The sequence below is a fragment of the Crotalus tigris genome, unplaced genomic scaffold, assembly GCF_016545835.1.
Source record: "Crotalus tigris isolate CLP2741 ecotype Arizona unplaced genomic scaffold, ASM1654583v1 scf7180000018420.1175843, whole genome shotgun sequence".
Lineage (NCBI taxonomy): Eukaryota > Metazoa > Chordata > Lepidosauria > Squamata > Viperidae > Crotalus > Crotalus tigris.
In genome coordinates, this window is record NW_024096994.1 from 296,277 (window position 1) to 312,680 (window position 16,404).

General features: G+C 36.6%; 1 protein-coding gene across 1 annotated transcript; it reads right to left on the reverse strand.

The window, feature by feature from the left end:
• Positions 1 to 1,576: 1,576 nt before the first annotated feature.
• On the reverse strand, positions 1,577 to 14,986 carry LOC120312075 (sulfotransferase 6B1-like). The gene is made up of 7 exons (XM_039352312.1): positions 14,682 to 14,986; positions 11,846 to 11,964; positions 10,986 to 11,075; positions 9,953 to 10,079; positions 8,242 to 8,336; positions 6,142 to 6,298; positions 1,577 to 2,437 (listed from the first exon to the last, which is right to left on the reverse strand). Exons 1-7 carry the CDS (start codon positions 14,881 to 14,883, stop codon positions 2,307 to 2,309), a joined length of 921 nt encoding a protein of 306 aa, XP_039208246.1. The 5' UTR covers positions 14,884 to 14,986; the 3' UTR covers positions 1,577 to 2,306.
• Between the last annotated feature and the right edge of the window lie 1,418 nt (positions 14,987 to 16,404).

Below are 16,404 nucleotides of genomic sequence, written 5' to 3' on the forward strand. Positions count from 1 at the left end.
AGATATAAAAGACATAGACCTGCTTCATGTCCTAGGGTTATCAAGGCCAAGGCAGCACTTTCTTTTTCAGTATTTGATCTTCCATCCATGTAATATTTCTTGAGTTCCTTACATATCTGTCACTGCTCCCTATTTTTTTAACTCATTATTGTATTTTCAATGAAGTACAGGAGAGCAGAATTCCATATTTTATCATCTTTATCCACTACCAAAGGTGTTCCTGCATTTTTTTCGTTGTGAGAAATAATTAGACCTGTTGAATTGGACACAGTTGATTCTCTGTTTCCCTGTATCAATTTGGATCATTTTCCTCCTGAAATAATGAAGAAAGCATCAAGGTTGCTAATCAATTTCACTCAATTTCAATCATCCATCCATATAAGAGCTAAGTAGCTCCACAGTCATGGGAGCCTATTTATGTTCTGAGTTTTCTGTGTATCGGTTATAATTACCCAAATTAGAAAAGAAAGTATTAATACTGCTGAGCTGAATTTAGCAATTATTGTAGGCAATGTTTAATTTTATGGAACATCTTTCCATATATTTCATTTTATTTTAAAACTTTAGAATTTGTTTTGTTTTTTGTGAGATGTGCAAATGGCATGTGGGATAAAAGTGTAGGCAACCAGCCTAGAGTGTTCCTAGTGAGGTTTCTAAATTGTAGAGTTGTATAACAATGCTAGCTTCACCCCATATGTACTCTTTGGTTGATTAGATGTGGGGAGGAGCTTTGCATGAGTTGGTGGTATGCTGAAGGGAGTTATCATTAATGCCCCCAAATTACCTATTCCTGAAATCAGGTTAACATGACTTAGCTTGGAATTTAAGAAGGCAGGAAGGAGGTTGGTGATGGAAAGCCAATATTAAGTTGGCACTGCTTTATTCTGATATGATGGATGTGTAGTGCTTAAATCAATGATTGAAAAATGGCCTATGTTTCTACCCATTGGTGTGAATGAACCTCTCATTCAGTTTTCTGATAATGAATGAGTGGGCAGGGACAGATAAGTGTGTTTGTGAAAGGAGATATAATAATAGTTTCAAGCATACAAAATGTGCTGCAGATATTACCCAGAAATCTTTGCAGCAATCTTGAATGGAAAGTCAGTATTGTTAATATATTGCACATTCGTTAGGGAAAGCTGGAGAAAAATATAACTTGCTGGTTCTGAAGATATTTTTACAGCAGAAGCAAAAAAAATGAATAGTCGTATTTATTATTTGGTAAATGAGAGAGAGAGAGATAGGGAGCCAGTTTGGTGTGGTTAAGGTGTTGACCTGGAAACCAGGAGACCGTGAGTTCTTAGGTATGAAAAAACAGCTGGATGACTTTGGACAGTCACTATCTCTCAGCCCAACAACCTCACAGGGTTGTTGTTGTGGGGGAAAGAGGAGGAAGGAGCATTTGCTGATTTGAACTGTATGTGAAAAAGGCAGAATAAAATCTTCTTTAAAAAAACAAATTTAGCTACCTACCTTCATATGTTCTCTTGATAGTGCACAAAGTGAAAAACACAAATTTACCAAAAACGTAACAACAAAAGCCATTACAAATTAAAAACAATTACAACCATGAAACATTTTCATAATTTAGTCACTTGTGTTTAAATATAATCATTTGAATGTTAAATTAGTATACTTTCTCTCTGTTGAATCGGGCATGCTTATTTTACGATGACCATCTATGCCTTCAGCACTTCATATCTATCTTTCATATTTCTATCCTTCCCAGACCCTTTTCCCATTAAGGATTAAATCCAGTTGAGTTCATTAGAATCTTCTCTTCTGAAGTCTTGTATGCAATGTTGACTCTTCTGAGCTGTTTCTCTTTGGAATATAATGAATACTTCTTTCCAAGGTGTATCTTCTTCAACCAATCCCTCTCTCTTGATAAGGATTAGCTCTAGAATAGTAGAATACCTTCTACTTTATTCTACAGTATTTTCTGTCAAATGAACATATCAGCAAGAGAAAATGTTGAATCTCTAACTCTTGGCAGAATTAGATATGACAAAAGTGTTTGTGAATTACAATGTTGTTTCAAAAAGGATAAAATTGTTGTCTTTTAAAAGTATGACAGTTATTAAAAATAAAGACAATTTTGTAATAACACCTTTACAGCATTTACATGCTGATTCCCAAACTTTGTTTCCTGTTTGAAAGTTAAAATTAGATTGAGTAAACATAAAGCAAAACCAAACAGTAAAAAAATCTTGAAATATATATTATTTTTATTAGTTTATTAATTTAATTTCTCATTTAAAAAAGGTATAACTAAAACCCAATTTATTTTGAAAGTAAATATCTTAAAATTTGCAATATTTATCATATTTTAGTTTTGCACCCAGTTTAGTTCCAGCTAAACATGCTTCAAATTTTGCATCCATTTCTTTGCTCTGAGCTTCAGTGAACAAAGTTCTCCAATCGCCCACTTCACCTGTACAAGATCAATGAAAAAAGTATTATTTATGTCGTCATCTATAAAAATTCAACAGTTTGAAGCATCTTTGGAATTTGGAATTGTGCATAATTTATATGCTTTGTAATGTATTCATACGTAATTCTACAGTACTCAGAAATAAGCCCTGTTGAATTTAATGGATATTCCAAATAGTAAAGCTTTATAGCCTAAGATACTTGAGAATAAACCAAATGAGGTGATAGGGGTAATTAAAGTCCAAAACATTTGAAGGGTGTTTGGTTGCCTCTGTGGTAGCAGGATGTATGACTATATCTGTTTATTTAAAAAATAAAATAGATTAGATCAGGTTTATATTTTACATACAATGATAAAAGTAAAAAGACATTGCTGGTCTTTTAAAGTGTTTCTGTTCCTCTATTCTGCAATGTAGCAGAACAACAAAACATTGAAATAGGGCCCTCAAAGTACTGATACAAAGCACATCATAAACCTTTGTTGTTGTTGTTGTTAATTGCGAAGTCGTGTCCGACCCATCGCGACCCCATGGACAACGTTCCTCCAGGTCTTCCTGTCCTCTACCATCTTCTGGAGTCCATTTAAATTCACACCTACTGCTTCAGTGACTCCATCCAGCCATCTCATTCTCTGTCGTCCCCTTCTTCTATTGCCCTCAATCTTTCCCAGCATTAGGCCTTCTCCAGTGAGTCCTTCCTTCTCATTAGGTGGCCAAAGTACTTGAGTTTCAACTTCAGGATCTGGCCTTCTAAAGAGCAGTCGGGGTTGATCTCTTCTAGGACTGACCGGTTTGAACGCCTTGCAGTCCAAGGGACTCGCAGGAGTCTTCTCCAGCACCATAGTTCAAAGGCCTCAATTCTTTTGCGCTCAGCCTTTCTTATGGTCCAACTTTCACAGCCATACATTGCAACTGGGAAAACCATGGCCTGGACTATACGCACTTTTGTTGGCAGGGTGATGTCTCTGCTTTTTAGTATGCTGTCTAGATTTGCCATAGCTTTCCTCCCCAGGAGCAAGCGTCTTTTAATTTCTTGGCTGCAGCCCCATCTGAGGTGATCTTTGAGCCCAGAAAAATAAAATCTGTCACTACCTCCATTTCTTCCCCATCTATTTGCCAGGAATTGAGAGGGCCGGATGCCATGATTTTGGTTTTCTTAATGTTGAGTTTCAAGCCAACTTTTGCACTCTCCTTCTTCACCCGCATCAAGAGGCTCTTTAGTTCCTCTTCACTTTCTGCCATTAGAGTGGTATCATCTGCATATCTTAGGTTGTTGATATTTCTCCCGGCAATCTTAATTCCAACGTTTGATTCATCTAGCCCTGCCTTTCTCATGATGTGCTCTGCATATAAGTTAAATAGGCAGGGCGACAGTATACAGCCTTGCCGGACTCCTTTTCCAATTTTGAACCAATCAGTGGTTCCGTGTCCAGTTCTCACTGTTGCTTCTTGACCCGCATATAAGTTTCTCAAGAGACAAATGAGATGGTCTGGTACTCCCATCTCTTTAAGAACTTGCCACAATTTGTTGTGATCCACACAATCAAAGGCTTTTGCATAGTCAATGAAGCAGAAGTAGATGTTTTTCTGGAACTCCCTAGCTTTCTCCATGATCCAGCGTATGTTGGCAATTTGATCTCTAGTTCCTCTGCCTCTTCGAAATCCTGCCTGTACTTCTGGTAGTTCTCGATCCACATACTGCTGGAGTCTAGCTTGTAGGATTTTAAGCATAACTTTACTAGCATGTGAGATGAGTGCAATGGTGCAATAGTTTGAACATTCTTTGGCATTGCCTTTCTTTGGAATTGGAATGTAAACTGACCTTTTCCAATCCTGTGGCCACTGTTGAGTTTTCCAAATTTGCTGGCAAATTGAGTGTAGCACTTTTACTGCATCGTCTTTTAAGATTTTGAATAGCTCAGCTGGAATATTGTCACCTCCACTAGCTTTGTTGTTGCTCAGATTTTCTAAGGCCCATTTCACTTCACATTCTAGGATGTCTGGAGGTTCAGTGAGTGGTTATCTGGGATGACCATCTCATTGTGGTTATCTGGGATGTTAAGCTCATTCTTGTATAGTTCTTCTGTGTAGTTTTGCCATCTCTTCTTAATCTCTTCTGCCTCTGTTAGGTCTCTGCCATTTTGGTCCTTTATCATGCCCATCTTTGCATGAAACGTTCCCTTCATATCTCCAATTTTCTTGAAGAGATCTCTGGTCCTCCCTATTCTGTTGTTTTCTTCTATTTCTTTGCACTGTTCATTTAAGAAGGCATTCTTATCTCTTCTAGCTACTCTCTGGAATTCTGCATTCAATTGGGTGTATCTTTCTCTTTCTCCCTTGCCTTTCGCTTCCCTTCTTTCCTCAGCTATTTGCAAAGCTTCCTCAGACAGCCATTTTGCTTTCTTGCATTTCTTTTTCTTTGGGATGGTTTTAGTTGCTACCTCTTGTACAATGTTGCGATCCATAGTTCTTCAGGCACTCTGTCTATCAGATCTAATTCCTTAAATCTATTTGTCACCTCTACTGTATATTCATCATGAATATGATTTAGTTCATACCTGAGTGGCCTAGTGCTTTTCCCTACTTTTTTCAATTTAAGCCTAAATTTTGCAACGAGAAGCTCATGATCTGAGCCACAGTCAGCTCCTGGTCTTGTTTTTATTGACTGTATACAGCTTCTCCATCTTTGGCTGCAGAGCACATAGTCAATCTGATTTCTATGTTGACCGTCTGGTGATGTCCATGTGTAGAGCCGTCTCTTGGGTTGTTTGAAAAGAGTGTTTGTTATGACCATTGTATTCTCTTGACAAAATTCTATTAGCCTGTGCCCTGCTTCATTTTGTACTCCAAGGCCAAACTTGCCTGTTATTCCGGTTATCTTTTGGCTTCCTACCTTAGCATTCCAATCCCCCATGATGATGAGGACATCATTTTTTGGTGTTAATTCTATAAGGTGCTGTAGGGCTTCATAAAACTGGTTAATTTCATCCTCTTCAGCACCAGTGGTTGGAGCATAGATTTGGACTATTGTGATATTGAATGGTTTGCCTTGGATTCAAATTGAGATCATTCTGTCATTTGGGGGATTGTATCCCAGTATTGCTTTTCCTATTCTTTTATTGACTATGAAGGCTACTCCATTTCTCCTGAGGGATTCTTGCCCACAGTAGTATACCTGATGGTCATCTGAGTTAAATTCACCCATTCCTGTCCATTTTAGTTCACTGATTCCTAAGATGTCGATGTTCAGTCTTGTCATCTCTTTTTTGACTACATCTAGCTTGCCTTGATTCATGGATCTTACATTCCAGGTTCCTATGGAGGAAAAATCTTTACAGCATCGGACTTTCCTTTCACCACTAGATATATCCACAGCTGAGCATCCTTTCGGCTTTGGCTCAGTCGCTTCATTCTTTCTGGCGCTACTAGTACTAGCTCTCTGCTCTTCCCCAGTAGCATATTGGACACCTTCCGACCTGAGGGGCTCATCTTCCAGCGTCATATCTTTTTGCCTTTTAGTACTGTCCATGTGGTTTTCATGGCAAAGATACTGGAGTGGTTTGCCATTTCCTTCTCCAGTGGATCACATTTTGTCAGAACCTTAGTTTTGTGTCTAATAATAATTATCTCCACTAGAGGACATGTGTGTTCTTTGAAGAAACAGCTTCTTAACAGCAGCTGTCTTGAAACCTGAAGTAAATAATACCTTTTCTGAAAATAACAGAAGCAAATTGACCCATAACTTCTGGATATTTGCTACTCATTGCTTGAAAAGTAGCATTATCTGCAACAGACTTAATCATCTCATCAGAGAGAGGGAGTTGATAAAAGTCAGCAATTTGTTTGACTCCTTCCAGAAGGTTCTGTAAAATAGTACAATCAATTATTTATAATTTATCAATTATATATAAAAGCATTTAAAATACACGTAGTCTTCATTTAATAATAATAATTGGGAGCCACAATTTGGCAAGCAATAGGGTTGTTAAGGGAGACATCACATGACTGTGACTTGGGATTTTACTGCTGGCTTCTTCATTAACTCTGTTTATTGGAAGCCAGCTGTGAACATGGAAAAAGAGATAATGTGATCATGGGACTTTGTGAAGGTTGTAAATGCTCTCCAGTTGCAAAGTGCCTAAATCTCAATCACATGATCATGGGGATGCTGTGATGGTCTTAAGTATGAGGACCAGTTGTAAAGTTACATTTTCAGCACCATAATCATGAATGTTCACTAAAAGGGACAGTTATTGAGCGTGGACTAACTGTATACTACTTTGATACCCAAGAATGGAATGAGTTAGAACAGTGTTCCTCAACACTAGCAACTGTAAAAAGCATGAATTTCAACTCGCGGTATTCCCAACCAGGCTGTAGAAAAGTACAGTACCGTATTATAGTGCATTAATGTCTTTATTAATGAGAGGAAGTAAATGATGTGCAGATGTGAAAATTATTATGTCCAAGGTTTCAGGGTTTATAGTACAAAGCTTTAATTTCTGAGGATCACATTGCCCTGTTTATATTAAATATTTACATATATTTTTCATTTTTGCAAATCCAATTATTAATATGTACTTCAATCTCATTACCATTTATAGTAATGAGTAGTAATGAATTGGAATTGCCCCTAATTGTAGAAACACCATGTATATTTTCATTTTAAAATATTTAACCCAAATAACTTTGATATCAAGTAGATTAAATAATGAAAATACAATTTATATTAATTATGAAGCTTTGCAACACAGAAAAGTCAAAGCATAGCACTGAGACCAAACAAGAACAAGACTAGATTTTTATACTGCACTAAAAGTAAGTTTGTTTGTGGCTTAAGGGGGTTGAATAATTCTAGCCATTTGTAAAGCATAGTTTATGGATTATCATATTAACCAAGAAACCATGTTTAAGCAAACGGTGGCGAAGTATTATATGTCAACCCAGCCTAGCTCATTTCCCAATCATCCTATGACACATACTGACAGGATAGAAAAATGAAAGTCTTTCCCACTTGTGCCCTGCACTCTCTTAAATCCATGTCATTGCCCTCATTGTCTCTAACCATACCTGAAGCAGCTTAAAGTTGTCCTCACTGTCCCCCTAAAGCAGTCAACAAAATATGTAGTTTTACCCTGTATAGATTCCGGCATGCTTCACCAACCATTCCATTAATGCTATAGGATCAGCCTAGCATCTATTGCCCACTTCTGGCAGATGCTGTCCTCCAGGGATATTCTATTTGGGAAAGCAAGGAAATTTGGATCTTTTAAGCTGGGTTCCCCATTTATGAGCCAATTCCTGCTCATAAATCTGGATCAGTCTGAACAGCAATCGTGGGAGCTAAAGCAGGAATGTCTGCAACTATTCATGATAATGGTGAAAAAAATGGACATGCATCAGTGGCGGGATTCAAATATATGAACAACCGGTTCTCTGTGTGGATGCTGTTTCTGGAAATCCGTTCTGGGCCTGAGCAACAAAAAATTAGCTACTCGTTCTGCCAAACTGGTGCGAACTGGCTGAATCCCACCACTGACATGCATGTATGGTGATGTCATTGTGCAAACTTCATCCTTTTGTACTTGTATCCTGACAATAGGCACAAGTTATAGGATTTGCATCAAGATATTATAATGCACTTTTTTGTCACTTGCTCCTTTCTTGCCCTTTCCCATATATGCCTATTTGCACATTTAGAAGTTGCTTGTATTGGGGAATGCTGGAGAAGGTTTCCTCCATAGCTACAGGCTACAGAAAAATGAATGTCTAATACAAATATTATTTTAATTTCTAAAAGGCTTACTTCTTTCAGTTCTTCATAAGTGATTATCATTATATTTTCTTCATCCATATATTTGTCCCAAGCAAGAGCATGGTCAAAGTAGGAATTCCACGCCACTGAAATGAAATATATACAATCTCTATTTTACCATCTAATTAAGTTCTCTACATGACAGAAGGAAAATGTACCAATCTCAGTCATATCAGTTGGATTGGAACCAGATTTATCATGGCTATTTTAATCTGATTCCTATTATAAGTAAGAGATATCGGTACAGTCCAATGTGATACAGTACTGGCCCCAGGCTGACCTGCACAGGACACATTTTTATAATATGCAAACAAAATAAACAAATCAAATGGATCTTGTGATGAAATTTAACTAAGTTTGTTCTAATTCAGTTAGTGATAAATTATTATAATCTGAATCATATCTTGTTAGGACAAGTCTGATACTACATGCAGTGATATCATTCAAAAAAGTCAATTTTTTATTGGATCAGTTTTGTGCTATGTGAAAATTCTTTTATCACATTAAGGAGAGGGTGAAAAAAGAATTTCTTATCCTCCAAAAAGTTGTGGAACAGTGTAATAATTTTATAGTAGTCAATGCAAATAACATTTTAGCTAAAAATTAATCTGAAGATTATGCTTAGTAATTCCCTTCATAAAGAGTTAGAAAGATATGGGAAATGCTTTTATTTTATTTTAAATTTCATATATTACTTCAATTTGTATGCAATTCCATTTCTAAATTCTGAGTTGCATATAAGTAATGAAGTAATAAATGAATTACAATCATTTTTTCAGATGAGGGCTTCTTTAATTGTACTTATTCAGATCACTGAGTATAAAATTTCTTGCCTTCCGATCACAGGAAGAATCAGAAAGGCAGGCCAAAATTTGGAGTCAGCTCTTTTGCTGTCACCATCTTGTTGAAGAAACAAGTGGATGTACTATATACCATAAGCCATGTCATGAATGTGGTTTCTACAATATTTATACACAAATTATCTTTGGAATGTTTTCCAAAGTAATTAAAAGTATACCTATTGCAAATATACTCATTCATAGTTTTACTTATGTAACCAGGATTGCTACAGCAGTTTGCTTCTTATATACCATATGAATTAAATAAATTACCATTTTAAAGTTGCTCATGCATATTAGTTTTACTACTGGTATTAAAATGTATAGGAAGAACTAGCTTGAAATAAGAAATATGCTAAAAACATAAATAATGGACAGCTTTTTGAAGTTCAAGTCCCAATAAAATACTTTCTTTGTATTAAAGACAAAAGGTTATGTTCTAATCTATGCAATTGCTTAGATAGGACCAGATTTAAATTTAACGGGAAATATTTTCAGGCTAAACAGAATTGTAGATGGGAGGCTTTGAGAAGATCAAAAGGAATACATATTGAGATTGTGAGGTGTGAGATTGGCCCTAGTCCTTTTATCCTTTTGTCATGGCCTAAAGAGCTGGTGGCTCTACCAGTTGGCCTTGGGCACCAATGGGGAAAGAGCATATTGGAGATGGTTGATTGAATAGTAACAACAGATCCCACCTCCCTCCCCCCTCACCTCCCCCACCCTCCTCACAGGCCCTTATATTTTAATCTTTGGTTTTAATTTATGTTTAATATAAATATTTTTTTACTGTAAGCCACCCAGAATTACCTTATGGTAAGATGGCAACCAATATATTTTATAAATAAATAAAGATAACATACCTTCACCATTCATAAACTTTTGAAAGAAATCATCCCAGGAACTGGCATTAGGAAGCAAAGGATTTTTGTTGCAAAAATGATAATAGGATGTAGCTGTATCTTTGGGATTTCGAAATACCACTAGCATCTGTTTAAGTAGATAGATGATCATTAAACGTGTCTTAAAAGAATTATAAATGGCCAGTAGATATTCGCAATGTTTATATAATGAAACTAAGACATAAATCAGAGTTGTGTTTTCTATGCCAAAATTTGCATTTGGCCTTTGAATGGTGGCATACCAAGAATCACACCCTAAACAGTTATATATGGGGCCAAGTCAAAAATATTTTATTTGAAGTTAATTGTAAACGTAGGTATCTGTAAATGTAATCAAATGTTTTTGACTTGGCTTCAATTATTTTATTACACTTCACAATATGTAGCAACATTTTAAGATATCAAAGCAATAGAGCCTTGGAGCCTCAGGCTTTTTTTGATATAAATGCAAATTCAGAGTGGGAGGTTGTTATAATATGCAAGATTACCACCCCTTTACTCCCAGTAAGATTGGAGAGGTATTTCTATACTACAAGGAAGATAGCTACATCAAGTTGCCTTAACAGGGAGATGGGCAGCATTTAAAATGAATGAATGAATGAATGAATGAGAAAGAAAGAAAGAAAGAAAGAAAGAAAGAAAGAAAGAAAGAAAGAAAGAAAGAAAGAAAGAAAGAAAGAAAGAAAGAAAGAGAAAATGGGAACAGCAATATATGGTACATATGTTGAGTGTATGTCTCAATAACATTCTTAATTGAAGAAATCTTAAGAATTTCAATTACTTTGGATAAATATTGAAGAAAAAGATATGATTATTTATATTATGGTTTAATTCATAGATCATAATAGAAGCATTGCTTTTAACCATGTTGAAACATAGGGGAACTAAATTTTTTGTGACCTTCAGAAATGTATAATATTTAGTATCTACATATTGAGACGAGACCAGGTAATTCTGTTGGACAATTGTACTTACAGTGAAATTGGTTCCCTACCTTCACTTTGTTCTCCAGAAAGGATTTTGGAATATTATCATAATGGAGATGAGTTACATAATAATGGGGAGATGGTTGTTCTTTCATTTTCTGAAATAAAACCAAAAGATGCTAAAATTCTGCTGAAGAATTTTGTGCTCAGTTGTGATTATAATTGAGGATTACCTGTTCAATTTGCTGCAAACATAACTGCATTAGCAAGTCCTCATTAGATTCTTTGTTATGTAGATGGTAATAATGACCACCCAAATCTCCTCTGTCTGTAACCCAAGTCTCCTGGCCTGCCCTCTGCTTTGGAGAGGCAGCTCAGCTTACATATTTCTTTTGCATACACAAAGCAATTCCACAAACATACCAAAACATAAAACCAGACTGGAGATTAGGCTGGTTAGTTAGAAGTACATTCTCTCAAAACCCATGGAATGGCTAAGTAAAATAACTTTGAAAAGCTTTTTAAAAAAATTTGCATCTCAGTATCTCTGTTGGATTTTCTGTTTCTTTGACCCTGATCTAGAACAGGTTCATAAATCCAAAGATTCTAACTCTATCAAAACAATGCAATAATATATATTGGAGCTGTGCTGTAGATTGTCAAATAAAAATAAAATCATCTTCAGGTCTGACTTCACTTCCTGATGATTTACATGAATGCATATATGCAGCTTTTTCTGGCTCACAACAATCTGGCATTTTCTTACACAAGAATATTTTTTCAGATCCTCAGTGTAGCTTACAACCAGGATTCTAAGGTCCAATCAGTTAAACTCAGCTCTGGTGCTGCCATATGTTGAAGTAGGAAAAATTATCCAGCTTATTTAACCACTTATATTATTCTAGGCAAAGACTGAATTCATACTGACCAGAAATTTTTCTGGGCCTCCAAATTCAAGCAATAAGTGGTGTCTTGGTAGTGGTAACTCCTTATTACTAGAAATTGCAGCTACCATTTCAGTTAGAATTTGAAATACCCAGTTGGTACCTACAAGAGAAAACAGGTAAGCTGCATTTAGATTACAGATTGCATTAACCTTATAACCACGAGCACAAACTCAAACATGTTTTCTTGAACCCAGGGAAGCCTGCCAACCACCACTGGGCCATGACTGAAAAAAGTCTAGAAAATTTAGACTTTAGCTTGTACATTTTGTGATGTGTTGGCACTGCTTGGATATAATACTTAAAAGTTGGATATAATACTTAATATTTATTCACTTTTGGTAGAAAGTAACTAGAAAGTGAATCTCCAAATTGCTGTTTCACCCAAGATCCAAGTGACAAGCAGGCAGTGATCCTGATTTACACAGCCCATACTAGCTAGAGTTCAACCAGTAGCACCAGTAGAGGCTGAGTCAGGTGCCTTCTTGGGGTTTGTAGGCATTTGTGCTCTTATAATTGCTCCATCCATGCATCCATTTTACTGTTATTCTATCTCATTGAGTCGTCAAGAGTTGGGCAGCATACAAATTTAATAAAATTATTATTGTTGTTGTTGGCTGCACTGTCAGCCAGATGTTTAGACTGGATTTGGCATTTTTATTCACCTACTGAGTGCTTCCCAAGGAGGCATCACCATCATCATCATCTCCTGGTGTTTTCAATACCTTCCTTACCTCTTTACAAAACGTCATCTTTTCTCTTTTCTTCCTTCCCTTGTCTCTTTTTCATAGGTCCTCTAAAGGTCAAAGGTGAGACAGCACCTCTGTTGATTCCTTTCTTAAGTACATGGTGCTGAATTTGGGGAAGACCTCTAAGTCACCAACTGGGATAAAATCTTCAAACAGCCTTAGTGCAAAATTGAGGTAGATTTACAGTAGATGTGTCACAGGAGGTTCTCTATAGCATCCTGACCCCACCATTTCTTCCACTTCCCAGTCCAACAGCAGCCTGAAGACGATCCACAACCATCCTTAAATCTGCCAACTTTAAAATGCTGAGAACAAAAGCAAAGAACCATTGCTTTAACTTGAGCTGCCCCAAATCTTGCTTCCCACTTCATGCAAAAGAAAAATTAAATTGTTTGCATACAGGTCTTTGTTTCAGGCCTCAGTAGTAATCCTTATGGTGTGGATCTGTCTCATTTTATGTAAGAAAATAAATCCATTGAGGGACAACTGAGAAAAATATCTCAGGAGCCAAAGGCATGGAAAGACAAAACTTCCTATAAACGCCCTAATATTTCCTTGCTTTCTGGATGTTATCTAGAATTTTGCCATCTTCAGAAGTTGTATATCATTCAGAGAGGCAGTTCCTCTTTGTTGGAATGTGGTCAATGACCAAAGTCTGAATTATTCATAGTGACAGGAACAACTGAGAGTGCTTTGGCTCCCTGTGGTGTCAGGGGCAAGGAGCAATCAAGGAGTACTCTGGGTCTGAATTCCTGCCTTTTCAACACACAAGCTTCTCAATTCAGTCTAGTCATTCATCCAGTTCCAGGAGTTAGGGCCTAAAATATACAAGCTTGTGTTATTTTTCCTTTATTTTTCCAATTTCTACACTGCCTTCTTACATATGACTCTGGGATCCAGCCAACCATATCCTCATTACAATGTCCAGCCAACAGAAAAGCTTTCTTGATATAACTACGGTAGGAATATTTGTTAAATTATTTCCTGATAAATAATATTTTTCTAAAAATTAAATTTTGCATTCAATTAGGTGAAGTTAGCTTCAAACCAAAAAACTGTTTTTAAAGGAATGGGGCCAGCCTGTCTGAAGGCATGCTTTTTTAAAAAAAACAACAACAACCCTGTATATAGATAGTCCTAACGAACAATTACAAATGAGACCAGAATTTCTGTTGCTAAGCAAGGCGATTGTTAAGCAAGATGTATCTGATTTTGCAACTATTTTTGCCAGAGTTGTTAAGTGAATCACTGTAGTTAACTATATAATGCAGCTGGTAAGCGAATCCAGCTTCCTCCATTGACTTTGCAGGTCACGAATGACAATCACATGATCCCAGAATGCTGCAATTGTAAATAAATGCAGATTGCCAAGCATCTGAACTTGATAACATGACTGTGGGGATGCTGCAACAGTCATATGCATGAGGACCAGTTGCAACTCACTTTTTTCTGTGCTATTATAACTGCGAACGGTTACTAATGAATGTTTGCAAATCAAGGACTACCTCTATGGTGGTCCTTCTTAGCCAAAAGACCCCCAAATGATCAGTTAACAGGGTAAGACATCATAGAATCTAAATTTTGAAAATGTCATCCTCAAGCATATTTACATTACTTTTGAGGGATGGACACGAAAATAAAAGTATTTTGTTTGGTTAAATTTTTTAACAGAATATAACATGCAGCTTATGCAAATTATTCATAAGAACATAAAAAGCTGAGCAGTTTCACTTGGTGCCCAGCCATTCTCCAGCCTTCCCCAAACCCATCCCTTCTAGATTTTTTAGATTGATAAATGCTACCCTCCCACCATATAGGAAAATGACAATTGAAACTTGAGGTATTTCCAGGATGTCATTTTGGGGAAGTCTATTATAATATATTGCAGATAAACTTGAGATTATTTCAGAGGCAGAAAAATGGGGGATAAACTTGAAAAAAGTGATAAAAAAGCCAAAATGTTCCTCTTGCCCTTGCGAAAGAAAGAAAGAAAGAAAGAAAGAAAGAAAGAAAGAAAGAAAGAAAGAAAGAAAGAAAGAAAGAAAGAAAGGAAGGAAGGAAGGATACTCACCACATTTGGGATAAGCGATGACCAGCATATCATCCTTTCTTGCTTCCATAGTTTCCAGTGCTTCAAAGGTTTCTGCACTACAAAGGCGATTAGGATACAAAACTTCTTTGAAAGTAAAAAAAAGCTCTTCATTCTTGTTGTCTTTATTCTCATCAAATAGCTTATTAATTTGTTGCACTAAACTGTTACTTTCTTCAGCCATTGTTTTCTCTTGCCAGCAGTCTCTGCCTTCTCATGAATCCTTTCAAAAGACAGCTCTAGTTTTTATGCAGTCAGTTTATTAGCTGGCCCCTTTCTCTTGCTCAATAAAGAAAAAATGCTGACAAAACAGTCATGAATCACTAATCTTCTCACGCTACATCCTGGTGTGTATTGATTACATAACCGCCTCTGGGAGTACAAATTACTTAATCTGTGGTAGAAGAATACAACTTTCTTCCAAGAAGAAAATAAATTGTTTGAGGAAGATTGTAATGCCAGAAGCCAAAATGAGTGCAAAGTAAACAGCCTGAAACTCTTGTCGATTGATTAAAATAAAAGGTTTCTTCCTTCTTTAATGGAAGGACTCTATGGAACTTTTTTTTTTCTGTCAACTCAATAACATGAATGTTAAAATTCTGTACCTGCTTTTGAAATTGAGTATGTAGCACAATATGAAAAACACAGCGAGTTTAGATTGATAAGAAGAAGTTGTAGAGCAGTTTGTAGCACAAACCTATACGCATTTACTTGATTGTAAATCAGTGTTCAGTGAACCTTATGCCCCTGTAATTTAGCATATTTTCCTGAATATGTATGAATTTGTGAGTGGGACCAAGCTTCATTATGTTGAGCTGAGGCAAAGGTATATCATCTCTGGAATACATTTTTAAAAACATATTATTTAGAATTACAGCTATGTATGTCAGTCTTTAGAAGGCCAGATCCTGAAGTTGAAACTCAAGTACTTTGGCCACCTAATGAGAAGGAAGGACTCACTGGAGAAGGGCCTAATGCTGGGAAAGATGGAGGGCAATAGAAGAAAGGGACAACAGAGAATGAGGTGGCTGGATGGAGTCACTGAAGCAGTAGTGTTCTGGCCCATATAGCTCTATGGCCCATATAGCTCTATGGCCCAGCTCTATGTTGGAAGGTCTGGCAGTTATTGGGTTAAATGCTAGGTATGTGGATGGGTCAGTGGGAGGAGTTCCAAAGGTCTTTGGGAGACTTCCTGGACACAAGCCACATGGGAATCTCTTTGTCTGTAAGAAGCATGGGCCATGGAAGGTCTCCCTATAAACATAAAGATGGTGTGAAGAGCAATAACACTTTCTTACCTAAAGGGATGATCTAAAAGATGAACAAAGATGTATTTCCAGCAGCACCAATCACAACGTGAACGCAAGTAATCTTTCTCATTAAAATATATTTTGTTTATTATAAGATCGTTTCTTCTGAGTTAACTATCTGACAGGATTTAAAAGAGATCACTTTAAGTTTGTGTCAGAATAAGTAGTCGCGAGCTTAAATGGACTCCAGAAGATGGTAGAGGACAGGAAGACCTGGAGGAACGTTGTCCATGGGGTCGTGATGGGTCGGACACGACTTCGCAACTAACAACAACAAATGTCAGTAATAACACCCAGCCATATAATCTTCTTTTTTTAAAAAAATCTATAAATATTGTCTCAGAATTTGCATCTATAAATGATAATTAGAGCTCCAGTTGCACATCCAGGTAGTC